Source organism: Ammospiza nelsoni, chromosome 4, assembly GCF_027579445.1.
Source record: "Ammospiza nelsoni isolate bAmmNel1 chromosome 4, bAmmNel1.pri, whole genome shotgun sequence".
In the NCBI taxonomy this organism is placed as follows: Eukaryota; Metazoa; Chordata; class Aves; order Passeriformes; family Passerellidae; genus Ammospiza; species Ammospiza nelsoni.
The window spans coordinates 22,578,672-22,606,049 of record NC_080636.1 but is presented as its reverse complement, the minus strand read 5'-3'; the positions used below and the strand labels follow the sequence as shown (position 1 = coordinate 22,606,049).

Below are 27,378 nucleotides of genomic sequence, written 5' to 3'. Positions count from 1 at the left end.
TTCTTTGATGTATTTAAGTGTTTTAAATACTGTTGGCATTTGGATGCAGCTTTAAAACATTTTGGAAGTATTTTTGCCTTGAATATACAGATAATACATACAAAGAATGCTTGTAGAAAGGATGCTTAGAAAACAGAAAGTCTTTATTGTGATTCTAGTAATAAAACGGAGGAATTAAATTATGCAGGAATATGTATAATTTAATTTTCAAAGGTGTCACGGTTTGGCTGTGGGTGAATGTCAGTGCCCACAACCCACCTCATGCTCCCTGGTGGTCTAGTGGTTAGGATTCGGCGCTCTCACCGCCGCGGCCCGGGTTCGATTCCCGGTCAGGGAAACAAAAATGTCATGGCTTCACATTGGTGCAGCAGAGCCAATCTTTTAACTTTTCATGTTTTTACTAGTAAGAGGGTTAATTAGTTTCACACTGAGGTATCGGTGCATACTGGAAATAGATCTATTTGAATATGTAATTACATATATATAGATAATTAATTGTGAAATTAGCATCCTGCTGGTTCAGTATAAAATATCTCATTAAGTCACATAAAAGGGCTTGGTGACATGAGATTCCCAGTTTCACTTTCTTTATTTTGATGTTTAAGACCACACTACTTAAGATGTGCAAACAATGGTTCCTGTCTTCTTTCTTCTGCCAATGCTTATTCCTTCTGTAACTTCTACAAATGAGGATTATTAGTTGTCTGATCTGTTCATGCATTATTACCAATAAAAATGAAATCCTGGAAAGATCTTCCAATAAAGAAAAACAACACTGGAATTTAGTTTGGACATTAAGTTTCCAGAATTAGTAGTGGGTAGAGCCAAATACTACTTGAACAAAATTTGACTACTTTGCAATAGAAAAACTGCTTGCATGTTTCCCAACTGATTGCATTTTCTAGTAACAGGAACAAACCTAAGATACATTCCAGAAATCCTGAAGAAATAACTGACATAGACTGGGGCTATTAAACCTCATTGAAAATTAGTTTTGAGACTGTTAAGGAAACTTAGTAATGTTTTGAGTGAGATTTATTATTTTTGATAAAAGCTGATGGGTGGTTTCACAGCTCGTCTAGTGGCAAAGCCAATTTGATCCTTTCCCCCTGCCCAGGGGTGTTTGTTGCAGTGGACAAAGAAGGGCAGGAAGCTACTGCCTCAGAAATTGTGCCAATTCCCTTCCCTGCTTGTAAACCCAGATTAGTTCTCTAATCTTAAAAGGAAGAAAAATAAAAGAAAAAGCACAATCTTTATTTCTGAAGTCAGAGAGAGATTGAGTTAAAGCCTGCCTCTGGAGAGCTTGTTTCATGTAGGCAGACATTGTTCAGTAATCCTGCTGCATTTTGCCATTTCCTTCAAGTTGGGATCTGCAGTGCTGCACTTTACCCAAAAGAAAAGGAAGATTGCAATTCTCTAAGTCTGTCACTTTTACGACACTGAGAACAGCTGACAGAGAACCACACCCTCAAAAAAAGAGTAAATAAAAATGTAAGAGCAAAGCAGAAGCAACTGAGGTAAGCAGCAGTGCTTTGTGTAGAAAACCCAAGAGGGAGAAATTATTGTTTTTAAAAGTGCAAAGAACCCTGTGTCCTGCTGCTTGACTGCCTATTGTGCTGAAAAGGACAGCTCTGCAAGTTCCTTATTATTTGGTTAATAAACAGATGAGTCTCGCACTGAGAAGTAAGAAAACATCTGAGTTTTCATGTTCTTGGTCAGCTACTTGACTGAAAAGAGGTATTTCCAACTATAAACATCTCAGATACTGAATCACCCTAATCTTTTAATACTTGTATTTCTGAAAAAAAAATTGCATAAAAATAGTGGCTACAGTTAGTACCATGAATAGAGCTGACAGTCAAGCACAGAAGAAAAGGGTTAAAACTTTTACTATTTCCAGAGCACTTCTTTTTCTATTGCAGAAATGGTACTGATGTACTATTTTTGAGAAAAAAATATTTCTGCATATTTTTTTCCTAGAAAAGGAGACTGGGAGGTAGTGAGGGGAGGAGATATCAATTGGGGTGCATGTCCCAAACAGGAAATTGGCAGTCTGGTATTCTGAGGTAGACACCTGTGGATGGGTCTAGTTAGGGGCTGAATGTTTTTGCATCAGGTACCAACACTGTATGCAGAAATAAGAGTATTTCTGCACACAATGTTGGTACTAGAAGAAAAAAAAATAAAATCTGTCCTTACAATTTTTGCAATATTGTATCTTAAATTAGTGCAGTTTACTTTAGGTATTCAAAATCAGTAATAGCAAGTAAATAAATTATTTAGGTAAGAATAATTTAGAGGATTCTATTTGGAAGTACTGGGAAGCTATAGCTGCCTCTGCCTTGTACAAGAATAAGTCTTTAGTTTTATGCCACGTCAGTAGGAAAGTCTAGCTGTGGATGCTGAAATACTAAGTGGGCCAAGCTCTAAGCAGGGGAGTTAGTTTACCAGAGTATAAAACTAAGCTCAAGTTTAGCAGTGAGGATGTAAGGAATAAAGCATGAATTTCAGGCCTGGTGCATGGGAAGAGGTAACAGAGTGAGTGGAAGCAATGCCCCACATTCTAAGGGTGAATCCAGGGTCACATTTAGTTTCTGAATTCTTGCATGTCCTGGTGATAACGCTGCTGTGGTGGCTACAGCTTCCACATGGTCCGGTGGCTCCTCGGGGCAGGTGCGCTGCCCTGCCCTCACAGTGAGTACCCTCCGTGCAGGTAACAGGCTCCACGCTGGTGCACATTGCTCCTGACACAGCCCCGGCACACAGGAGCTGCCAGCACAGCGAGCACGGCCCTTGAGGCAGCGGCGGCAGAGAAGCCTTCCCTGGCCACAGCTGACACCCACAGGCAGACACACCCAAAGCTGCCCGGGTGAGAGGCTGCCCCGTGGGCAGTTCCGTGAGCGTGGCCCTGCACTGACCCCAGGCACTCGGGAGCCATTGTGGCACAAGACCAATGCCATACAAACGGGTCAAGGAGTCACCTCAGGCCTTCAGGACACGATGCCCCGCGCCCATCTTGCCCCCTCGCTGCACCCCAGCATTGCGGTTGCCGGGCTCAGGAAACCACGTCTGGGAGCTGTAATAATAAACTTATGTCTGGGGCCCTCGGGGTAAGCCCCACAGGAGTGTACAACAAACGCCTTCGCCCCCGCTAAGGCTGGCACGGCCACCCCGGCTCGGCGGTTCCCACAGCAGCTGCGGCAGGGTGGGCGCTGCGGGGCAGCACCGCCCCGGGCCGGCGGCCCCGCGCAGGCGCCGTGCGGGCAGGGCGCGCCCCGCCGCCGCTGGGCCGGGCCGGGCAGGGCAGGGCGGCAGCGGCTCCGCTGCCAGCGCGCAGCAGCGCGGGCAAGGCGTCGGGAATGGCTCCGGCAGCGACCGGCGGGATCCCGCCGACTGCGCCATCGCTGGGCCTGATGGCTGACGGGCTGGGCAACAGCTCCGCTCTCGGTGGGTCGCTGCGGCCTCGGTCCTTCGCCGCGGTGGGACGCTTCAATCCGCGACCCGCTCGTTCCCAGGCGGCGGCCCTTGTACCGCTGCGCGGGCTGTGACCTCGGCGGGCAGTACGGCCTCAGTCGCCGCTGGGATGTCTAGGCTGACCCCGCTGCTTCTGCCGGGGCCCGACGCGGTTTCTTCGGGGTGCCCGGCGTTCGAGTGCCTCCCTGGGAGCGAGGGAGGAGAGCGGCAAGGCAGGGGCGCGTCCCCTCCGCCCTAGCCGCGGGCAGCCCGGGGCAGCGGGCTGCAGGAGGTCAGAGCTCCGCGGCTGAAGTTTCTCCCGCCTGTCAGCGCAGCGCGGCGGGGGCGCTCGGGCCGGGCGCCGCCGGGTCCCGCTCGGGCGGGCTGCGATGCCCTCAGCGATCGCACCGTGCTTATGTCGCGACAGCCCGGCCTGCTGATATAGGGGGGTTGTGGCCAGGAGGGGCGAAAGGAAAAAAAAAAACCCGGCCAAAAACTATAATGAACTGTGCGAGCTCGAGTCTGACAACTCCTCCGCAGTTGATTTACTTTAACTGGGATCGGATGGCTCTTAAGATAGAAGTGCATTAAGGAATTGTTTGTATTTATCATCTCTTGTGAGGTTAAGCTTGGCTTAGCGTTTAGATTTTGGGAATGAAAAGTTGACTGTAACCCTTGAGAACTCTGAAGAGCACTTGCACACATAAAATCACCAAGGAAGTTAGTTTAAAATGACATTTTCTTTGTTTATGTCTAACCACAACTGTTATGCTGCTAATAATCTAAAAATGAAACCGAATTTGTTGCTGGTGTAGTCTGAAGTGCTTCTTTTTTCTTTTATTTTTTTTTGGTGCATTGTCTGTGATGCTCAAACACTTGTATTAAAAATTGATGCTCATTTCCACTTTCAGCTTGATCAGCTGTATTACCTTCTGATGGTATGACATAAGTAAGAGTATACAAACTTGTTTGAGAGTAAACTTTCAACTTAGTGGAAACAGTTAAGATGACCATACTTACTAGCAAAGAATAAATCCAGAAGTGTTTCTTGTCTTTCTGGCATTCTTTTTGTAAATTTGTGTTTTACTTGGTTCAGGCAAGCTTGGTCAGGAGGGTTTGAGATATCTGCTACCCGCTGTTTATTTTCTGAAAGCAAGAGGAATGGAAGGCTTGTCGTCCAATGCTTCAGGAGAGTGGAAAGAAATAAGTACCACTGTGCACCTTGAATTTCAGATTTATGTTGCCTAGTAGCTGCTGTCTGAGGACCTGAGGTTTTCTATGTAACCTATGAGGAGAGAAATTGTGGATTTTTTTTCTCTTCTTGATCGTGACCATATATATATATATATTTTTTTTTTTTAACAGTTAAAAAAGTAGTTTGCTCTTTGGCTGTTACTTCAGGGAATTGCTGCATGTTGATACTTGCTGTAATTGCTATACAGTTTACCTGCTAGTGGTATCTTGAAGAGGCTGTAAACAGATGTTTTAGTAAATGAAAGGATGTGTGTATGTAGGTTTATACTGGCTTTTTACAAATGTTTGTACTCAGGATTGCTTTATTGAACTTGAAGGTGGGCGGACAACTCTTGGTATGCTGTGTGCATTTGTAGGATTTAATAACTACAGCAGCAATTTAGCTGTATATCTCGCTGAAGAGGATTGTTCTTATGCAGACTAAAAATTGGCAAGTGTAACAAGAGATGCAAAAAGCTGCGAAAGAATTTTCTTCTCAGAGTTTTACAAATGCTTTCTGCCAATGTATCTGCTGTATCTCAAGATCACAGCATACCTCTTCACATAGGAGATACTTTGGTTTGGGTTAAAATTGATTTTTGACTTCTGTAAACTAGTAAGGATTGTTGTTAGCATGCATAAATTCATTGATACAATGTGCTTGGTGGCACTGATTTAGTGCGGCTCGCTAGATGCTGATTGTGCTTGTAAATTTAACCAATGATATGCAATAGTACAAAATAGCTCATGTGTCCAGGAAGGATTTTATTTCATTGCTTTTAAACGGCCGTACTGGTGAAATGTGCTTTATTTAATGTACTGTAGCTGTTTGCACAGTGTGTTGTATTTGAAAACAAGTTTGAGGAACAATTTTCCAACAGAAATGCAAATGTAAAGCCCCAGTTCTGTGTATTTTTGCTGTAGGAGCTATATGTTGCTCAAGGAGCTATATGCTGCTCCAAAGCAATTACACCATAAGCACTGTAATTTAGTACTGGTGAACAGTGAACCATTAGCTTTTTGTCTCTGTATGTGTTAATGCAGCATTATCAATCACATACTGTGCAGCACAAAGAACAGGCTAAATCTTACTTCCCTTTAAATTTTCCTCTTTCTCAACAGGACAAAACTGCTTGATATACTGTTAATTTTTTTTTCTCATAGAATTCTAAATAATGTCAGATGCCTTCATGGTGTGGTGACTGATGATTGACTAGGTTTGGTCTTCCCTGTTGGTTCTTAAGCTCTCTCTGGCTGTGAGGGAATTGCAATGCTTATTGCAATTATTTCAGCACTCAAAATCATTGAGTCTTATATGCATTATACAGGAATACTTTTAGCTGTGTTTTTTTTGCTGTGAATAGGACCTACCGCACATAGCAGGTACCTCCTTTCTGAATCCCCACCCTACCCTGAGGCTTTCAGAGAAGCCAGTCTAAAACTTTCTGCAGAAATTTACTGAATGTGTTGATAGGGTGTATAATTCAGAAGAAATTTGCATTAGTAAAGAACTTGTCAGGGTGGAGACTTGCCTCAGTGTAGTAAGCTCTCTTCCCAGACCTCTGGCAAAATTTGCCTACAGTCAAAATGTTTGTAGTGACTTTGGTGAGCCAGAGATTTTTTTGTCTCTAATATAAGAACCCTTAGCAGGCTGTGGCCTGAGTCACTTTGAAAGGCTCAGTGTTTTATGGTTGTGAGCATGATGCTGGGCACCAGGGATGCTGTTTGGTGTCTCAGGTCGTGCCTGAGACTTGCTGCCTTACTGGGGCTTACTGTTGGTGTTCACTAAGTAGGTGCATTTAGAATGGGCTTTAAGGAAACTTGGCTGATCCTTCTTGAGATACTGCTTTTGACAAATCTAATGAAGGCTTTGAAGTTTGTTCTTAACAGAAATTCTTCATCAGCCCTGTAACCTCTAAGGCAGTTGGCAGTGTGTTATTAGTTGTCAGAATGTTCCTTCATCGTGTGGCTTCCTTTTTGTCATCTCACTTCCTGCTTATTTCACTTCTGGTTGTAGGTTCTGATTACTACAAGGAACCAGAAGTTAAGCGGAATTCACAAATGTGTTGAATGTTCTTCTTCGATGATAGGTGGCTTTCCTTTGTTATTCACTTTAAGCATATTCCCTGATGTACAATTTCCTTGAACAATAGACAAAGCGAGTGGTAGGGAATAGGTTTTCTTCACTTGAGGGTTGTTTTTCTCTAGAAAATAAACTTCTTTTAACCTCTTCTTTACTGACTTTTCTAGTTTGCTGTCTTCTGTAGCTACTACCTGATTAGGAAGGCAGAGAAGCCCTAATGTTTTCTCACTTTTTTTTGTGTGTGTGTTTTGGGCAGTGCTATATTTTGTCTTGTGATTGAAATTGCTAGTAATTTCATCTGCTTAGTTTTGCAAAAGCAATTTGACTCTGGTGTCCAGAATAGATAACTACTATTTGAATCAGATACTTGTAAAAAGTATATTTGTTTTGAAGTTGCATCAAACTCTTCTTGTTAAGTTTACTATCAGTAAAATAAAGACATGTATTAAATGAATACATGATTACCATCAGAGTAAATGATTTACCTAAATGATTTCCCTGGAAAGCACCTGAACTAAGAGTCTAAAAAAAATTAAATGTGACTTGATAATAGAAACCTCTACTGCAGCTCTAATAGAATGCTGTAGCTCTGAGTAAGTTGAAGGTACTGAATGAAAATATACAACTGATTACTTTTAAGGAAATATCCACCACTTCTGAAATGCCAGGAGATACAAGCTGGCATTGAATTAACTTCACTAAAACTCAAGTTTAAAAGTAAAGTTAATTTCTTAAATTCTTGAGATTGAGGTATTTAGGTATTTAGTTTTATTTAGTTTTATTAATTTATTTAGTTTAGGTATTGAGTTTTATTTATTGAGGTATTTAGTGTATTTAGGAAATTTAGCTAATGAACAAACAGTTTTTATTTTTATGCCTGAATTTAAAAGCATGTAATTTAACATGAAAGAAGTTTTATGCTAAATGAATCTTAAAATGAATGCTGTAAATGAAAGAGCACATCCAGATGGAGCAGTCTGATCTAGTGAAGGTGTTGGGATTACATAGTCCTTAGAGTCCTTTCCAAATCATTCCATGAACCATCCACCTTTGATAGCTGGAGGTAGGAAGTGTTGTGAGTGTTGAATTTAGTTGAAAATACACTTTCTGTAGAGCCAGGAGAGGATGACTACGTATCATTATCAGGTGTCTTTTCCCTGCTGGGGGAGCTGGGTTCACAGGCTGCCTGACCATTTCTCCTTGTGCCATTGCCACAGAAAGCTTAAGCAGTGCTTTTAGCAGCAGTGTAGGTCTGTGGGGTGAATTGAGCCACAAGTGATCCAGGTACGAAAGAAAGGAGAAGACAAAGCACCAGAAAAGCCCCAAAAAAGAGCCAACCCCCCCCCCCCCCCCCCCAATGCAAATGATATTCTCTTTAATTATTTTGAACCCTAAGTGATGACCCTTTTTTCTACTGCTGGGTAGACTGGCCCATTAGTGGTAAGGAGGGGGAGAAATGCCTAAGCTGATATTGCTACTGAGGCATGTTTTCCAGCTGTGCTTAGCTGAGATGTTTGAACAGATCATGTGCCATACCATAATATTTCATTTGTGTTGTACTTAAATAGGTTGTATGTTCTCACATTTAATTTGTTTAAATATTAATTAACATTAAGGCCAACAGTATTTTGTTTCTGTATACTGTCAGATTGATATCTATGTTTCATTTTCATTCCTAAAAGCAGGGAATATCATCCTGTAACTCCTTAAGCTTCATGGACAAGAAGATAGTGAATATATGTATCTATTTTTAGCAGGTAGATTGCTCAAATAACCAATTTCATAACATGTAAACAAACTTTTTTAAAAGGCATGCCATAAAAGGCAAATGGCATGAGGATAATGGGCAAAATCCAGAGTAACTAAAGAGGATTTTTTACCACTAGAGCAGAGAGAAAATTATGTTATTGTTTATGCGCCACTTTCTCTAAACAATACAAAAACAAGTGGAATGTGCTTGAAGTAATCAGATGGGTGTATATTCTACTTAGATTTAGTATAGGAGATTAGAAAAACAGTGCATTATTTTAATGCTGAGTTGTATACTGCTAACATAAGAACTAAACTGTTTTGATCTTGGTTATTAAAAGGATTTGTTTTTCAAGAATCTGAGTCATACTTTAGGCAAGATAGGATTAAGATTAAATATTTCTAGAAATTTCTCATGTGCTTTATGAAAAAATTGTCTATGCCATGTAAAAATTGCAATTGAATGAAGCATGAAATATTTTTCCACTTATCTGTTAACTTTTTTCTTCTTATATTCTGTTTCCTGAAGGTCTTGAGCAATTGCTGAGGTGGAAGAACACTACCAATGTATCTGAGTAACAGTGATTAGAGCCAAAAGACTTGTCTGAGGTTGACTATCTTTATATTTTACTTCTTAGGTAAGGATGAAGTAAGGGCAGGCAACATTCAACTTCAGTACTTGGCATATATTATTTTTTAAGCAAATGAGTAAGTGGGATCTGAATTAGTAGCATGAGTACAATTTATTATTACAGCTTAAGCATCACTAAGTGTGCGGAATATCACTTCTAAATAATTTCATTTAGATCACATCCTCAAGTCAGTTTCATATGTAGACTGGTATACAATGACTGGTGTATAGGAATGCCAGGACAGCAAAGCACTGAAACAAATCAGTTCTTTATGAATTGACTCAAGTCAAGGAAGATTGCTATGGCCTGATGGAAACCTTTGAGAAGCAGCATCATGCATCACGAGACTGAGGTGAACTGTCAGCAGTCCGACAGAAGCGTAATGTGCCTCTGGGGAAAGGGAATGGGGAATGCACAATGAACGATGGAGCTGTGACTTGGCACATAAATTGTACTGCCTGTTTAGGTCCTCAGGGCTTGGCTTTGCATTATGGCATAATTGCTGAGGGTTTTGAGGGCAGACTGTGTAGGGTGTTCGATAATGAAAGCTGAGTGCTTTGCTCTGCTTGTAAGGTTACACGGCACCAAGTACTCAATTCAGCTAAGTTAGTTTCTTCTTGGATAGTTTTGCTTTGCTTTTGGTGAATTTTTGTGTGTGAGCAAAAGATGAATGGCATCAAGCAGTTTCTGGACGTTGTATAAATAAAGTGTTTTTGTAGAAATGTTGTTGATACAATGTTTTACTAGTAATGTGTGTTTCTTGTTGAATTTTTAGGTATCTAATTACAACCAAAGAAAAGTCACATAGGCCTGTGTAAATAATCTGGTATGCTGAAGTATCCGTGTTAATTTAATGAATTTTTAAATGAAAAAAATATTTCTAAGTATGTTTTCCTTCATAGTTCAAAACCTGTGTAAACCTTAACCCTTTTAATAGACTAATCTGTGTTACTGAGCATTCAGTTGATAAATTATAATTTTGTCAACATTCTTCTGTCAGTAAAAAAAAGTGCCAGTATAGGCACAATTTTCCTTTTGGAGGAAGTATAGGCAGAGTTTGCTCTTTTGGGGGGTGGTGATGGTGTTAAATTGTATCTGTGTTTTCAACGGCTGTGTTGATGATGGGGTTTCAGGTTGATGATTTAAAAATAATTATGTTGGAAATTATACTTTCTTTTAATAGAATCATAGAATGCTGAGGGTTGGAGGGGATCTTAAAAATTGTTCAGTCTCAACCCTCCTTGCACCACCTCCCTCTAGACCAGGTTGCTCAAAGCCTTATCCACTCTGGCCTTGAATACTGCCCTCACATTTAAAATTTTTCTGCACATAATTAATGCTACTGCCCTTTTTTTTGACCATAGTCTGAGACTGTGGCTCCATGTTACTACAGTTACTCTAGGATGTTTGTTCTAGATGTACTTGTCTATTCTTGCTCATTGTTTTTTCCCCACTTCAGCATACTCAGTCAGTGGATTGTCTTAACAGAGGAGTTTGCCAAACCTCAGGTTATGCTGATTCAGTAAAATGACTGCTTAAAAACGAAAGATTTTTTTTGTGGCCTTGTTTCTTGAAACCTGGTTGTCTCAGTAATCCAGTTAAAAACTCTTTTTAGGATAACAGTCTCTCAGGAGCACAGTGACTGGGGTAGCTGAGAACTGAATGGGAAGGGACCTCTGAAAACCACTTTGGATCTGGAGGAATTGCAGTGAGCCATGATGTGGAAAGCCAGAGGGTTGGACCTCTAGCCATGTTATAAGGCCCCCTTGCTTTCTGTGTTTGGTGGGAATTTCCTGCCATGGTTATGGAGAAAATAGGTACTTGTTTGGGCGATCCAAAGAGAGGCAGAAAATGCAAAGTTGAGTTGGATAAATTTTATGACCCTTCCACAAAATGGCTTGACTAGCAAGTGGATGATGATAGAAAGGAGGTGTTTCCCATTCATTCTTAAAATCAATACAGTGCAACAAAATCCAAAGTATCTGCCTGTTGTTGTCTTAGATTTGAACAGGAAAGGTGCTTATTTATTAATACCCTTTAGAGCTTGTGTTGTATACTGTTTCAGTTGTATTTCCTAGATTGTGAGATGTTGTAGTCATCCAAGTAATACTTCTCTGGTGTGATGGTTTCCTCCTGCCTCGAAAGTAAATGAAACTACTTTGTTGATTAACTGGGATACTTTGTGGCTGTTGCCACCTGATGAGTTAGAAAAAAAGTAATTATATTTTGGTATATTAAAGCATGAATTATAAATTCTTTGAATGCAAGTAAACTGCATGTAAGATCAGCCTTCTCAGTTACATGACTGTATCCCTTACCCTTTCCTGTCTTCTGTTTCCTTGCAGTATAAAACAACTGCAATCTTGAAGTGTTAAATTGTAGATATTTTTCAGTTGTCCTACTCAGGCATGCCGTAGAGCTTCAAAGGTTACATGTTGGTAAATTCTGCACACAGTCATCTGTAGGATTTTTGCCCTCTTAAAAGTGAATAGCTTTCTCGTTTGATTTTGGGAACAAACTAGACCATCTAGTTTTGTCCAAAGCAAATATTCTGAGATTCTGCTTAACATTTAGTTTTGATATCTGTTCAGTAATTTGTTTGCACTTCTTTCAATTTGTCTGCATTTGTGCTATTTCCTAGGAAATTATTTTAGCAAAATGCTTAATACTTCTTTTTTTTTTTTCCTTGTTGCTAATTGGGGTTTATCAGTTGTTATTTCAAGTAATTTCCATTGTTTTCACTTTGAGCAAGTTTTGTGTATTGCATACTACCCAACTGACAATTTGAGACTGTTCTGAAAAATGCAGAAATGTTTTAAAATAAAAGGTTTACTGTTTCTAGAGGAATAAAAAAAACTAGGGTAAGTACCAAACTTCTCTTTGCTGTCTGTCACCTTACTGGTGTTTCTCAAATGCAACATAGTTATGCAGCCAGTGCAGTAGATGTTTGTGGAATAATGCTCTTTCTGCAAATTTTTGGAAGCTTCCTCTTTTTTTTTTTTTTTTGTTTTGTTTTGGTTTGGTTTTTTTTGTTTGTTTGTTTTGTTTTTGAAAGGAAAGGATTATAATTCTAGACATTTTATAATTCTAGACATTTGTGTTGTGAAAGTGTCCCTGTCATGTAAATGGTTTTCTGCTGACTTCTATTCTTCAGCGAGTTTGATGAATGGAACAATTGTGAATTTCCTTGTCCATTTCAATAGAAGTAGATGGGAAATAGATGGATAAAAAAATGAACACTTTCTGGTTGTTATTATTTCTACTCAAAAAAAAATTGTTTTCTGCTGGAGTGGAGGAGAAGAATAGAAGGTAGAAATGCATGTTGGGGATAGCAATATGTAAGTCTTTATTATGTGGGGTGGGGAATGTGTATAAGCTCTAAGAGTTTGCAAAGGTTTTGAGTATGCAATGTGTAATTTTGGATTTATCTGAGCTGTTGACCTTTTTATACTTTGACATGGGAGAAGGTACTGTATTCTTAGTTTCTTTGTGTATATTGGACTTAAAAGTGTGTTAATATTGAAGAGATTGTTCAGAGATGTGGAATGTTCATTATCTGGATGGAGTTTATGTGCAAAACCTGATCTAATCAGTGCTGCTTTTAGCAGCACTTGGACTGATGAATTTCACGTTTCCCTTCTAGTGTAAATATTCTATACTTTTGATAGGTCAGAATCCCAGTTTATAACATGGAGTTTTTATCTGTGAAATTCAGAACTTAAATGAAACAAAAGTGCTTAAATGTGGATATAGTGTGTGACAATGCTTCAACTTAAATTCTTTGTAAGCAAAAAGAATTCTTTCATGTCAAGTTTAAATACAAAATGATTTCCAGATCTCAGACAAACAATGAGTCCACCTTATTCTGATGAATAGGGAGTGGGTGCTTTTTTGAGAATTTCCATTGTCAAAAGAAAAGTAAAAATCAAGGCTGTTTCTTTCACACCTGATAATTTTTCTATGCAAGGGTCAATATTAAATCCTGTATTTACTCTCATATTAGGGAAGAATCCACATTTTATTGATAATTTTGCATGAACTCCTGGACTGGAGGAATATTATAGCATTTTCCTCGCTGATGTGAACAAGGAGCAATGGTAGTGTTATTCTTTTGTGAAATGTGAGCCCTTTATTTGAGATTACAAGCCTGTCAGGCTGCAGTATGGTTGATTCTTCACTGTTTTATTGAAGAAATATCACACAGATTTTTTGGATGTTAGGTGTTTGTAATTGTTTGGTGAAGAGGGAATATTTGCTGTTTCTGGTGTAAGTTGTCAGCCAGTAGAGTATGTGCTTTCCTCTTCGCTGCAGAAGGTACTGTGGAGATTTGGTCATGCTTGTAATTTTCTGAATTTTTTCAAGTGATTTACAGTGTATAGTGATACATTTATTTATTGATTTACATAGATGGAGAGGTTCCATGGGTTTTGTCAAGCCATGGCTTACAGACAACTACTTTGACAACTAAAGTGGATGGCAATGATGGCAAGCCTGAACACCTAGAGTATATTGCCTTTGCTTTGGTTCCTGTTTTCTTCATCATGGGTCTCTTGGGGATCCTTATCTGCCATATCCTTAAGAAAAAAGGATACCGTTGTACAACAGAGGCTGAAGAACTAGAAGAAGAAAAAATTGATGAAAAAATAGGTAATCAAGTCTAATAAATTCTTATTTCTGTACATTGCAACTACTATGAAATAATTTATTGTGAGACTTCTGTCATTTCTGTGTCTTTATTTGACATCAAAGCAGTATTAAGAATAATATTTTTTGTTAGTACATGTCACTTGGGGTTTGATCTCTGCCAGTCAAATCCAGGCGTGTTCCGCTTTTCCCATGCGAGTCTGCTAACATTAAGTAAGATTACAGAGGGATCAAAGTATCCCTATATTTGTTTGCAACTCCACAGATGGAGTCACCAGATCATTTTCCTGCATTTTACATGCTGTTAACAACAAAGTATTGTTGTACATAGTGCTAGCTGAGAAGTGGCAAAAAGCTTCCATTTAAAGCCTAAAATCTTAGTTTTATGTTTTGCAGTCTTAATTTGTCCTGTTGTGCTGTCATTCACTTCTCCCCTCTCTTTTTTATAAAACCAAGCCTTTGGACTGAATATCTTTATTCTGTTTTATGTAACACTACTTATAATTTTTCCTTAAAGATGCCTTTTTGTAATCCTAACATTTGTTCATTTGTACCCTTGTTTTTATTGTTCCTTTTCCCCATTTATTCTTACTTGGGGAAAAAAGGGTGTTACCAGAAGGGCTATAGTAACATGGTATAACATTTGTAAAATGTAAGAACAAAAGTCACTTGTAAATACTCCTCTTCCTTTCTCCTGATTAATTTCTTTCAGTAGGTTCATGATGAGTGCAAATTACAGTGGCTCTGTGGTAGGGGTAGAGCCATGTGGTGCAGTAATGATGTGTCAGTGTGTTCTTAGGCAGTACCTGCCTGGGGCAGCTGTGCAGTGAGTGGAGCTGTCTGATCTGATTGTTCCCCTGGGTGGAACAGGGGAGTGGCAATGAAGTGGGGACACCCCCCATGTCTCAGTGGCAGGAAGGAGCTGCCTCTAAGTTACCTTGCAAAGTTGCAGGTATTAAGATGAAGCATGGGTACAGAGGTGGAGAAGCTCCTAATTTACTACATAAGAGAAGAATTTAGAGTGTAGCCTATCAAACTTGCCTCAATCCCATTTTTTTAAATAAAGCATTTTAACGATTATTAGGGAAGGGCACAGTTTTGCCTCTCCATTGTTTTAGTTCCCCAATTGATCTTCTTCACTCTTTGCTGATTATTCTAGGGGGATTTTAATATTGTTAATGGGTGCATTCTGTTACAAAAATTTTCAGGTTATTTTTTAGTTAATCAATTGTTACGTCCTTGAAGATGTGAAAATCTTAAATTGAATCCCCCTCATAATAAAAGTGAACTGCTTTCTAGTACCTGTTTTAGAATAGTAGTTTGAGACAGTTAAACGTTTTGTTTTGGTTTTTTTTCCCCTCCCTGTTGTTAGGATTAGAAATGCTGCTCTCTTATTTGTCTCCTCCTTACTAGCTAGAGAAGGAATTTTGAAGTATGTTTATGAAAATACTGAGCTTAATTAGTTTTCAGCTGAATTTGTTTGGGCTACTGTAGAGATGATAAACTTGTGTTCATAGTTTTTACTGTATAAGGATGATAAAGTCCTACCTAAGCTTTACTTCCAAGTGACAAAAAATCTTGCCTCCTTTTTGAAATGTAGTTCATTCTGGTTTGTGTTCAGTTTTGGTTGTGACTGTCTTACCATTATTTATTTTTAAAATGGTTCAGTTCTTGATTCATAAGGCCAAGATACTGACAACATATTTATTTCTTTGCACAGAAATGAATGAAACTATACATGAGAATAGTGACACTGTGGGACAAATTGTTAACTACATCATGAAAAATGAAGGTACAGTATTGAAGTTACTGCCATTGAAGTTAGCAGCCCTTGTGATGGTGTTCTATAACAAATAGGTTTTTTTGGATAGTCTAACATATGGTATGTTCATGTGATTTCCTTTAATAACCAATTTGTTCATTCTTAGCTCTTTGAAATTGTCTTTACAAGGCAGTAACTTCAAGGACAATAGGAAAGTTTCTTGCTTACTTGAAAATTGTTTTGTATGGTAAATTCAGGCCATGCATTTCCATATATTTTAACTGTTTAGGTATTTGGGTCTTTTTGGTCCAGCCTTTTGCTTTGTGAAGTAAAAGCTCAATGTTGCTGTCTTAGTGGCAGTGTTTAAAGCCTGTGGAAACTTTCATGTTTTGACTAGATTTAACTTCTTGTCCTGAAGTGATTCTTGCAGCTCTTGTCTGATGAGAGGCTTGTGCATAACTGAGACAGTATATAGCACTAATGGATATTTATATAGCACCAATGTTGAATTCTGTCTATGTTATCTGCATGTGTCTGCAAAGTAAGATGTGACTGAGAAAACAAAATCATAGTTAAGCACCCCATGGTATGCTTGGTTAGTTCAGAATGTATTTGCTCAATAGAAGAAATATTTAGGAGACTGGATGTTTTTGTAGGACAAGAGCAGTCAGCCTTTTGATTTTACATTTGTTCAATGGTCAGAATCAGAGTTCTGACCACTGAACTTGCTTTGAGTTACCTCTGAATCAGTCCTCTGGAAAAGCAATGGTTTTGAGTTTGCATGTGGGGATTTTTGGATTTTGTTGTTTGGGGATTTTTTCTGTTGTTCAGGGTTTTTTTTTTAGACTACTAGTGCTTTGAGCTTGTGTATTTTTCCTTGAGATTGTGATTAGGTAATTCATGTGTTTTGATAGGAAATGAGCAATTAATAATTCTTGGCTGATAATGAATTTTCATTTTGTGGGGCTCACTTAAACTGCTGCTTTTAATCTGAAGTTGAGTTAAACATGTGAGGTGATTCAAAGATTTTGTTCAAGAGTTTTGTGTAGATGGCTGCATTTCATGGCTTGCATTGGGTGGAGCTTTGAGTGCAATATGAACTGCAATTTTTGTAGTTCATGTTAAGGTTACCCATAGAATTATATTAACATTTTTTTTCTGCAGTTTTCTTTTGTGCTTTTTTGGAGATACATAATGCAGTCATCTTTCTTTTAAATGAAATATCTTCGAGGAACTTTAATTTTGGTTTTGGTTTTTTTTCTAAAGTTAGAACCGTTCACTTTTGAAGAGTTCTGTTTATTCTCATTGCAGCAAATGCTGATGTGTTAAAGGCCATGGTAGCAGATAGCAGTGTCTTTGAACCTGAAAGGTAATTACCCCTCATTTTAATGCATGTTTCCTGAGGCAACTAAAAGCACATGCTTTCAAAGGACTTTGTTTCCTGAACTCTTCTAAGACTACATCGCTTGCTTCAGTTACCAGCTAAGAGAATAATACTTTGATTTTTCCTTTGTGTTTGAGTCCTTAAATTGTAACATACACCCTGGGTTAGTGGCTGGCTCTTCTGGTTATGTGTTCTAGGTGCATGATACAGTTTTTCTGCATTTTGGTCTAAAAATTTGCAGATGCTGCAAATACTGGTTTACTTTGGGGTGGAGTTACATACAAGGTGGCTTAGTCCAAAGCTACTGTGTCTTCAAAGAACAGAACAGCACTCATTTCATTTGTATAGGTGCTAGCTTACAAGAGACATCTTCTTCTGTGTCTGCTTTTGGTTTATTTTTTTCTTTATAATTGTTGCAATAGACATTGGTTGACCTACCTGTTAGGATTTTTCACTGCACAGGTAATTATGTAGAGAAAGCATCTCTGCCTTAGATGCATTGTATGTGTAAATAAACTAGATGCATCATCTGTGTAAAAGTGCTTGTATTTGTACCTGAGTACTTTTACCTATATCTAGACTCTCAGTACTCTTTGTATATAACTTCATATTCAAGGCAGAGGAGATGGAAGTTCAAGTAGTATTGTGTCACCTATGTAAGAAGTAGGAGTATATCGTTTCAGCAAAACAAAGAGTTGAGTATAGAACCATTAAACACCTGTTCTCATGGTGAGAGGCTTGGTTATTGAAAAGACCCCTGAATTTCCAAAGGGATTTCTCCTCAAGTATAGATATTTTTAAATGTCTGTGGTTCTGTAGAGATATTTGACAGAATCTGACAGATACTCCTGAAGCTTTTGTAGTCAAGTAGGAATCCTCTGTATTTCTTTGCAAGTTCAGTGCACTATGAAACTTCCTAATTATAGAAATAGTTATGGCTGGGTAAAATCTACCCTTCTCTCAGTTGAAGCCATTAGTTCTGTCTTTGCTTCAGGTACTGAACTGCTTTTATTTTCCTTAATAGCATTTTCTTATTTATTTGAAGACCATTAAATATTTCTTGCCAATATTTTTATTTTGAAAATGAGCATCCAAGTAACTCTCAGTCCTTTCTGGCATGTTTTACTTCTTTAATTTGTTCTTTCTGTTCTCCTTTGGAGTCTCTGCAGTTTGTTTGTATTTCTTGAAATAACATTTCTAAACCTACATGGTAGGATCAGATCTGGCGTGATTAATGCTGAGTATTGTAAATTTAGGTTCACAGGTTATACTTCTGTTATTTCCACTGTTTTGTCCTTTTTAAGCAAGAATGTTGTTAATGATTCATGTTCTGCTCATGATCCTCTTTTTCTGAAGAATGGTCATCTGTCTGATTGATTTTGGTCTAGGTTTGGTTAAAGGCTTTCTGCTAAAACACTGAGAATTTGTGTTGTCCTTACTGCAGTACATCCTGTATATTTAGTAAGGTTTGTGTATGTGTGAATGTCTTTCATATATGCATTCTCTTCTCATCATTCTAATTTCTTATCTTGACCTCTGCAGTTGCTATGGGTTACCCAAAGTTTATGGGTACTTTAGCTGTTCTTCTATTCTGTTACCCAGTGAACTATTTAAAGCACTGAATATAACCAGGATCAAAAAAACCTCACACTTAATATGACTTTGCAGTTTCACAGCAACTACAGATATATTACATTCTGTATGTGTTTTTAATATGTTTTTACTAGGTGCTACTGTACTCTACAGTTATTCCACCTTTCATAAGCTCTGGTCTGCTGTGTTACAAGACAGTGTTAAAATTGATGCTAAAGTCCAAAAAAAGTACAACTGGTTTCTGTCACTGCTATCTGTTTGTTTTTCTGCTTTCAAGGAAAATCAGATTGATTATATTAGTTAATCTCAAATGCCTTTTGGAAGTTGTACTGCTTTTTCTTTCTAGGTACTTAAAATTTTATTTTTCCCTTGAAACTGAATGATGTTGTTTCCTTTTGTCATTGTGGTACACATTTTAGTTTTGCCTCCTTTCAGTATTGTGGGACTGTGCTCTTCTCGGAGTTCCTTGAGATCCTGTAACAATTCTGAAATACTTTCTATAATTTTCCAAGGCAGTTTTTTTGTGAGTGTAATCAGCTTATTAAATGTCTTCTTCAATATAAGTTCATGTAACCTATTCTCTTCTATTTAGGCTGACTTTTTTCCCCTCTTTTTTTTCTTGTCTTTTGTGTTAGTTACCTTAACCACATGACTGCAGCTGAATTAATTTGTGAAAGTGATTCCAATTGCAAAAATATAATATTGGAGGGAACTGTAAGCTGGACATCCTCACAAATAAATGTTTCCTGTAAAAACTGGTTATTCACTAGACATAACTGAAGGTTGGATTTAATCCTTTTTCCTTTTTAAGAAATAGTATTTTATAGTAAACATTAAATTCTCCTTATTTCTTTGTTTCTACAGCCCATTATCTCCTACCTCTCCTGAGAGTCCAGTGAGTCCAGGGTCTCCTTTGTCACCAGGTGTTGTTCCGTTCAGACACAACTGCAAAGCCCATCACTTCCATACTGTTGGAGGAGTGGTAGAAAAGGATGTTTGTACTCGCTGTAGTCACAAACGATGGCACCTTATAAAGCCAGCTCAAAAATCTAAAGAGAACAGAAGAAGTCGTATTGGAGAAGTTACAGTGCTTTCTGTGGGAAGGTAAGGCTGGACTCATTTTGTTGTATACTTCTCTTAGAAAGCTACAGTGGCCAGTGTTGGATCAGATATCCACTGATTCTGCTCTGTTTATAAGATTGGTGATTTTTTTTTAATAATCCTGTTACTATCAGACTGAAGTTATTTCTGGAAGAAGTAAATGTGATTTTCTTTTTTTTTTAAGAACTATGTAAAAAGATGGAGATTTACTGTGGGTGTAAGTTTAAGGCTCTTGCTCATTTGATACAAGCTAAAAAGAAACAAGAATTGCACACTTACAAATTTCTCTGAATTTAGTATTTCTCAAGTAAGTGTGAGACTATAGAAGCCACTTCATTCTATTTGTTATTTTTAATTCTTACCTTATATTGTAGTTGTCTTAGAAAATCACTATTCTAAAAAGTGGTATGCAATCTGTGGATTCTGCTTCAAAACACAATTCCCTGAGAAAGTGTGATTGAGCAGTAGTGAGAACTAGAAAGACCTCTAGATGATAGGAAGGAAGATGCTCTGAAGTGAAGCAGTGTCCATGTAGGTGTCTGCTCTGACATCTCATTCTGGGGACCTGGAAATTTGTTTCTGCCTATGCTATTGCTCCTGAGAATGACCTAACTCATCTGTGGGGAAATACAAGTGCTCTTTGTTTTGCTCACCTCAGATTTCGAGTCACAAAAGTGGATCACAAATCCAACTCGAAGGAGCGGAAGAGCCTGATGTCCGTTACTGGCGTGGAGAGCGTCAATGGGGAGATGCCAGCGAAGCAGGACGTGAGCGAAGCGCCCGCCACGCCTGCCAAACAGGACATGCAAGAGAGGAGGAGCTCAGAGTGAAGGCAGGTATCAAACATCTGAGCATGAGGAACTCATGCTGGAGGTGTTACGTTGTGAAATATGTGAAGGTAATTAGTACAGTTGAAAATGCGTCAGTTCTGTGTGAAAACTCAACTTTTAATTTCAAAATTCTCTACACAAGTCTGCAAAAAATATATGTGGTCACTCAGTTAATAATAAGTTAAGCAAGGCTTTTTTATCCACCAAATTCTTATCTAATTGTTTATTCAGATTTTGTAATTAGAGTAGGTGTTGAAATAACTTTTGTGGGTGTGGCATCACTAGTCCAACAGATAAAATGTCTGCATATTAATTTCTTGGCAATAAACAAATTTTGGCAATGGCTCAGATTTAGTGGCAATGTACTTATTGTCCGAAACGAACAAGTGCTGCTGACAGTTGTGTCGCTGGAATAACTACAGTTATTCAATAACTGTAGTGGCTTCCTTATGCTTGCTGTTTTGTACTGCATGCTTGTATAAGATGATTGCTTACTAGATACTTCTCTGATAGATCTGTGCAGCTTTGACTAATAGCAGTGGAGTCACATGAAACTGATGATCTCACAGGGATCTAACTAAGCCTGGCAGTTGGGGTTTTCTTGTGAGTCATTAAACTTCAGTAAATTGCTTGAGTTACTCTATTGAGCATGTGAAAAACATGCCCAGCATGGTTTTGAAATGAAATCCTCACTGTGTTGTTTTTTTTCTCTTCACAGTTTAGAATGTTAGGGGAAAAAAAACCCTGGAAGTTAATATGGTTTGCCTCTATTTGATGATATGCTGATGGATAATATGAAGGGGAAAGGTGATTTTAAACATATGTGATTCAAAATTCAGACTTGACCTTTGAGTAAGAAAGGCTCTGGGGTGACATAGTAAAGGTGCTGGACTTGAGGAAAGTGAACAAAGTGCACAGTGCCAAACTCTCTGTATGCTGAGAGAGAGGAAAAAATGATGTTGTGTCACATTATTGGTTACCTCAAATGGAAGAGGGAAATGCACAAGAGAAAATTTGGTCTGTTTAGAAGAGCAACAAGGCTCAAATGCCCTTGAGTATCTTGAGGTTAAAGTAGAGAGCTGGTATGCAGTGAGGGATAGTTCCTCCCAACCCTTGGTGGCAGCACAGGTTTCACTGTTGAACTAAGCAGAATGTGTTTGGAATGTGTTTGTCTGGCCTCTGTGCTTCATCACTAAATTATACCCAGGTTTTTGGAAACGTTGCTGTAGAGGAAAAGAGACTTGGAGATGCGGTATGCTTCCAAGTAATAAAAAAGTTATGGAGGGTAATGAGGTTGGGTGGATTTTTTTTCCCCCAGTAAATAAGAAGACAGTGATAGACTACATTGCAAGAAGGGGGAGCTCAGGTTTCAAAAATTAGGAAATTGGAATAAGCATCTTTATTGCTGGACATTTATAAGACCAGACTTGTCTATGCCAGTGTTTTGCTTTTTGATCTGTAGCACATTTTGGCCAATCACAGGTGCCTAGTGCTGCTGTTTCACTGTTGCACTGAAATCTGTGAAGGGTCTACAGATGTCAGTGAAAGGGAAACAGTACTCCTATTTTCTGATTCAGAATGATGTCCTTGTGCTCAAGGTTTTTTTTTAATGTTGATGTGCCTTCTATTTCTTCCCTTTTTAAAAATCAATATCAGCTAAATGCAATAGGAGATAGTGTCTTCCTTCACCAGACTGGCATTTCCATGCCCAGCTAATTCTTTTGTTTGTTCTGTGACTATTTTTATTTCTTTTCTGTATCTCTAGTGGGAGATACAGAAATCTCATCAGATTGTTCATAATATGATTTTTTTTTCTACTTAAAGACAAGCTAGTTATCTTCTCTTTAAGCACAAGAAGTAGAAAGAAGAGGGCATATATGAAAATAAATTCCAGTGCACCTTGATTAAAAAACCCCATCATTTTGAAATCACTGAAAATGTTTTGTAGTCCAGTTTTCTCTCTAATTTGTTCTTTCCTCTCCTAAATAGGAAAGCTGTTCCCTGTAATTACCTAAAAGTTCTATAAATTTAAACCATTGCTACTTTAATTTAAAAATAAGCTGTTCTCTAGAGAGATACGATAGTAAAGCTGTAAAAAAATTGTCCATCTATGGTAGCTTTTTATTGTAGAACCTCCCCTTAGGATTAAAGTTTTGCCCCTTCTGAAAACAAATGTTCTAATAGCAGAGAAATGGTTCAGCAGAATATTTTAATGGACTCTCTAGTCCAACAGAGCTATTTTGTAAATCATCTGGGAAACTAGCCAGGTCTGTTTGGTTTGCACTACAAAAAAGAAACAGATCTTGCTTGAAAAAGGGTATGATACTGTTCCCTAGCATGGTTCTAGATCAGTTTTTGTCTACTGTCATGAGAAGCTACATGTAAACAGGTAGTAGTTAGACCTTTACTTCAGCTACTTATTTCAGACTTCTAATAAATTATTGTAGCCCAATTTACTGAAGCTGAATAAACTGCATTTAAGACTTTTGTGCCTCTAGTCAGTATATTTCTGATGAAAGCTTGTACTTTGGGTGAATTTGACTCAGATCTTTAGATGCAGAGGAAGAAGGCATAAATGTGTGTTTAACTGCTTCCAGAAAATGTCTTTCTGACATTCAGAGGATTTGTGGCTGACTTTAACCACTGTTACTGAGTTCCTGTAGGAGGTGGAATTCCTGAGTGGGACAGTACCTGGATGAAATAGCATTGCTGACTGCCTGTATTCACTGCTGCTCTCAAGTCCAGGGTTTTTTTTCCCCTAAGTTGATGTGCTCTGAAGCGACCTCTACAGTGTTTCAGCTTATCTAGTATCTTGCTGGCTGTATCATTGAAAGTTGTGCAATGTCTTCTCTATGTCTTCAAGGTCCATGTCCTCAGCAGACTCCATTTAATAAGTTAATTTTATTTCAAATATGCTTAATGGCACATAAAGAGTGGTAGATACACTGCTGATAATTAAAGTTAAAATTTTGAGTTGAGCTCTTGGACATCCATTTTAAGCTACTGGCTATAAACAGAGACTGGTGCTGGTACACTGAAGCTATGTAGCATTTTCCATTTGTAGTGCTTAACATTGTGGTGTGATTTGTCAGTTGGTCTATGTGTTTGTCCATGCATTTCAAGAGTACTAGCTCAATTTTTAGTTCCTCTTTATGATTTCACATGCTAAACTTGGAATGCACGGCAACTACTTCATGCAATTGTGGCTTTTTTTTTCCATTTCAGAGCACCTGCTAAGTTTTTAATTGGTGTGTCCATCCTAAAAGTAATTTTGCTATTTAGGTTTATTTTTAGAACTGTTTTCTTCTCTTACAGGTGGGACTTTTAGAAGAAGATTGTCTGCAAGCACTTTGGAGAAAACTGAAAATTCCCAAGCAATGCATACTATTTTAAGAAATGTATTTATGGCAATGTAGCATTTTAAAAGTTCTGTGATGTCATTCCTGCAAGGTTAAGCACTTAATGGTTTTTGACCAGTAAAATAGTGAGATTTAGACACTTAAATACTGTTGAGCTGTGTGGACATCACAACGAATGGCTTCATCTTAGGAAGAAAACATATGTACAAGTTTTTGGACAGGAAAGGTAAAAGCTTTATCAAGTCTTAAACTTTTTTTAGATAAGCATTTATGAGCTCAATATAAAGAGTAATACAATTACCTCATGGATAAACTACATTCACCCCAGTGGTCCATCTGGATTTTTCTTCTGTTCTACCCACTCCAAAATTGACAAGTGTTTGTTGAAGATAAAAGCCAGCCTTTGAAAGATGAAAATATTCTTTTAATCTAACTGCTTGTAGCTGAGTAAAACATAAAAGGAAATAATTGTCAGTCAAATCTGCACGTGTGCCTTCAGTACATAAACCCAACTCTGTGCAGGGTACCTCACAGTAGAGACTGGTTCAGTTATATGCAGATGTTAAATTAAATTGTTGTTCCCCAGACCCATATCTCTCTCTTACTACTTGACATAGGCTGAAGAGCATCTTTTTGTATGCAGTTGGATGAGCTCTTGGTGAGGTTACTTTCCTCAAGGCCTTGTGTTCTCCTGTTTTCTTGTAACTGCTCACTCATGTTTGAAGAGTGCCTAATAGTTTTGCTTTTCTTTTCTTGTTCTTACCCACAGGTTCCTTATTAAGTTAAGGCAACATATTTCAAGCCTTAGATAAGGATATGGAATATTGGGCATTAAAATTTTTATGGAATATTATACTGAAGTGCTTCAGAGTGGCTTTATTGGACTGAGGGTAGTTGTATACATTGGCAACAAAATCTTAAGCCAGTGTTACTCCTTTCATATTTTAAGTGTGACTTAATGCTAAGATTTCCATGGTATTCTCATATTAATTTTCTGTATCTACTTATTATCTCAGCTTTGTCCTGTTACTTGTTCTGGGGAGAGAAATCTCTGTAATATTTCAGCAAGCTTTTCTGTGTAACAGAAAATCATATCATTTGTTCTGAGTGCCTAAGAATATAAGCTCTAATATAATGCTTTTTAGTAGAGATTGCACTATATTCTGAGAACTATAACTTAATCTGCTTTATGAACTCAAGGAAAATCAGTGTATGGTTTTGAAATGGATTTATTTTCAATTGATACCTTCAGTCTTTTTGAACAAGAGCTCTAAATTGTGTTTCTTCTACATATCTGAGACTTGTATTTCTTCATTGATTTATGTATGCAGTGTTAACAATCAGTGTGTACAAAATTACTCTTCTTGCTTTTGTGTTAGTTACTCTCATGTCTTGCCAGGAAACATCAAGTTTTTTCACTCTTGCTGCAAGTATGTGCTGCTGGTGGTCTTCCTTCTGTGTGTATCCACAAGATACTGACTGGTCCTATCAATGTACTTTTCAACGATGCTATATTTGCCAAAAACCCTACCACTACCCACCCAAACTTTGAAAATAATAAATGTTTTATTGTTCTTTTCAAAATGAATATTTTTAGAAATAATTGACTGTCATTGAGAACTCAAAATAACTGTTTGGCTGGGACTCTGACTTCAGTGTTTAGCACTGCTCCCTGCTCCCATAAATTTAAAATCAGCTAGAGAAACATCTTCAGTATTTAAGTACAACATAAACAGCAACCTCATCTTAAAGGCACACATTAAGCTTCAAATGATTATTTGTGTGAAGAATATTTCTAGAAGATTTAATTAGTATTGGTTGTAGTAATAAGCTTTCAGTTTCCAAGTGATTGATAGCTATGAGTATAAAGTGTTGCTGGAAAAAGGGAGCATTGGAGAAAACAGCAGTCTTCAGTTAATTTTCAGAAAAGATACAAAGTTACAAATTGTCCCCAAAACTTTTTCTAAAAAAAGGGCAGTTTGTCTTGATATAGTATTTTGATGCATGATGGGTTAGTATGGCAAATAAATGGCAAAAGGATGGAAGAAAGTTTAAATGGTAATATGTATTTTTTTTACTTATTTTAAAAGTAGTTTCTGTTTTGATTCCATTTAAAATACATAGACTAAAAGGGATGAAAAGATGTTGGGTATGTAAAATATTGTTTACTTGTATAAAGTAATTATGTAAGGTATTATGAGACTTGATATGTGCAAGAATTGAATTTATGCATTGCTACCTAAGCAAAAGAGGATTTAGAAACTGCCTGTTTCATTGCCTTTAACACTACACTGCTGTTGTAGGGGTATGCATATTGCCATGTTAGTCTGCTTTTCTAAAATTTGCTTATCAAATGTATTTTTAACAAAATAGTTTATATACAACTTTTATACTACAAAGCAGTAAATAAAAAAATATTGATTCTTAAGCTTCCTTCTGACTTCCTTTAGCCTTCAGTGATTGAGTCAAATTCAATTTTTGCACCATCTAAATGTAAAATGCAATCTTTTTGCCTCCTAAGTTTTTGTTTATGGAGGTAGTGAGAATGTTGGTTTGTAGTGTAATGTACTTCAGAGCAGTAGTCTTTTCTTCAGAAAGAACAATTGCAAATACTACTTCAGTTTCATATTTAAATGAGAAAGACACAAGTCTGTGCTTTAACCCAAGCTGGTGTCTTAAATTTAAAATATCAAGATTTTAACTTTTTATTATATTTCATGCAGAGCTTTTAAAAATACTCAACATTATTCTTAATTTTTTCATAAGGTAGGGAATGAAAAATCCCAAGTGACAGGAAGCTCTTTGCAGTTGTTTCCTCTCAGCCTGTGTCCGTCTGTGATACTACAATGCTTAATTTGTTACATTATGTTCTCATAAATGACTGTGATCTGTAAAGGGCATTAAAAATGGGTTTTGCTATATGAATAGTTTGAAGGAGCCTTGAAGCAAGTTGTGGCTAGCTGACATGGGATTATCAGTGTACAATCCTGTTTACATGTTTGGGGTTTTTTATTATTTCAGTGCTCCTAGCAGTGTCACGTGGAGTTTGTTTTGAGCTCTGTTGTTGAATTTCAGAGGTTGATATACAGCTATGTTTTATATTGAGAATGTTAAAAAAAGAAAAAAAATTTAAAAGTCCTTCCAGGCCTTAATCTTCAGACAGAATTGAGACACTGCTGCTGCTGAAGCTTCTGGAAATTCAACACACTATATGGGTCTCATTTTCAGGAATTTTTGTTTTGTTCTTTTTTTCTTTTATGTACAAATTCTTTGTAGTATGTGGAGTACACAGTTTTTATTAGACAATATGTACATACATTGAAATACAAGAGGATTACTGTATTAAAGTTTGAAAAATCCTGTTATAACTGGACTGACATAGACAAGTCCTCAAAAGAAACACAAAGAATTTATTTCAAATGGATTTTGTTTTCTTCACATGGATTAATTCTTGTATTACTTTTCCCCACTGCAGGCACTTCATTTTTAGTAAAGAATTATTCCAAAATTCAGGATCTTACCTTATGCTGCTGTAGCAAAATAGTTCAGGGAGCT

General features: G+C 37.7%; 1 protein-coding gene and 1 non-coding gene across 3 annotated transcripts; both read left to right on the top strand.

Moving 5' to 3' along the window:
• The first annotated feature begins 265 nt into the window (after positions 1–265).
• TRNAE-CUC (transfer RNA glutamic acid (anticodon CUC)) lies at positions 266–337 on the top strand. Its single transcript has one exon. It is a non-coding gene; the product is annotated as a tRNA-Glu (tRNA).
• A 2,957-nt stretch (positions 338–3,294) lies between these two features.
• Positions 3,295–26,256, top strand: RELL1 (RELT like 1). 2 transcript variants are annotated; one of them, XR_009418288.1, is made up of 8 exons: positions 3,295–3,447; positions 13,558–13,797; positions 15,515–15,586; positions 16,868–16,925; positions 19,398–19,637; positions 20,293–20,466; positions 23,780–24,049; positions 24,593–26,256. XR_009418288.1 is itself a non-coding variant. In XM_059470095.1 (7 exons), the coding sequence occupies exons 1-6, from the start codon at positions 3,360–3,362 to the stop codon at positions 20,462–20,464; spliced, it is 870 nt and encodes a 289-aa protein (XP_059326078.1). In that variant the 5' UTR covers positions 3,295–3,359; the 3' UTR covers positions 20,465–20,466; positions 23,780–26,256. The 2 variants fall into 2 exon arrangements, 1 of the variants encoding a protein (XP_059326078.1); XM_059470095.1 differs by having other exon boundaries at positions 23,780–26,256.
• Positions 26,257–27,378: the final 1,122 nt, after the last annotated feature.

What these genes read in the sequence shown, in the direction of transcription:
- RELL1 (XM_059470095.1), top strand. Translation starts at nt 3,360, where the DNA reads ATGGCTCCGGCAGCGACCGGCGGGATCCCGCCGACTGCGCCATCGCTG. An exon ending in CTACATCATGAAAAATGAAG is followed by an intron (nt 15,587 to 16,867) that starts GTACAGTATTGA and finishes TTCTCATTGCAG; the next exon opens with CAAATGCTGATGTGTTAAAG. An exon ending in AGTGTCTTTGAACCTGAAAG is followed by an intron (nt 16,926 to 19,397) that starts GTAATTACCCCT and finishes TTGTTTCTACAG; the next exon opens with CCCATTATCTCCTACCTCTC.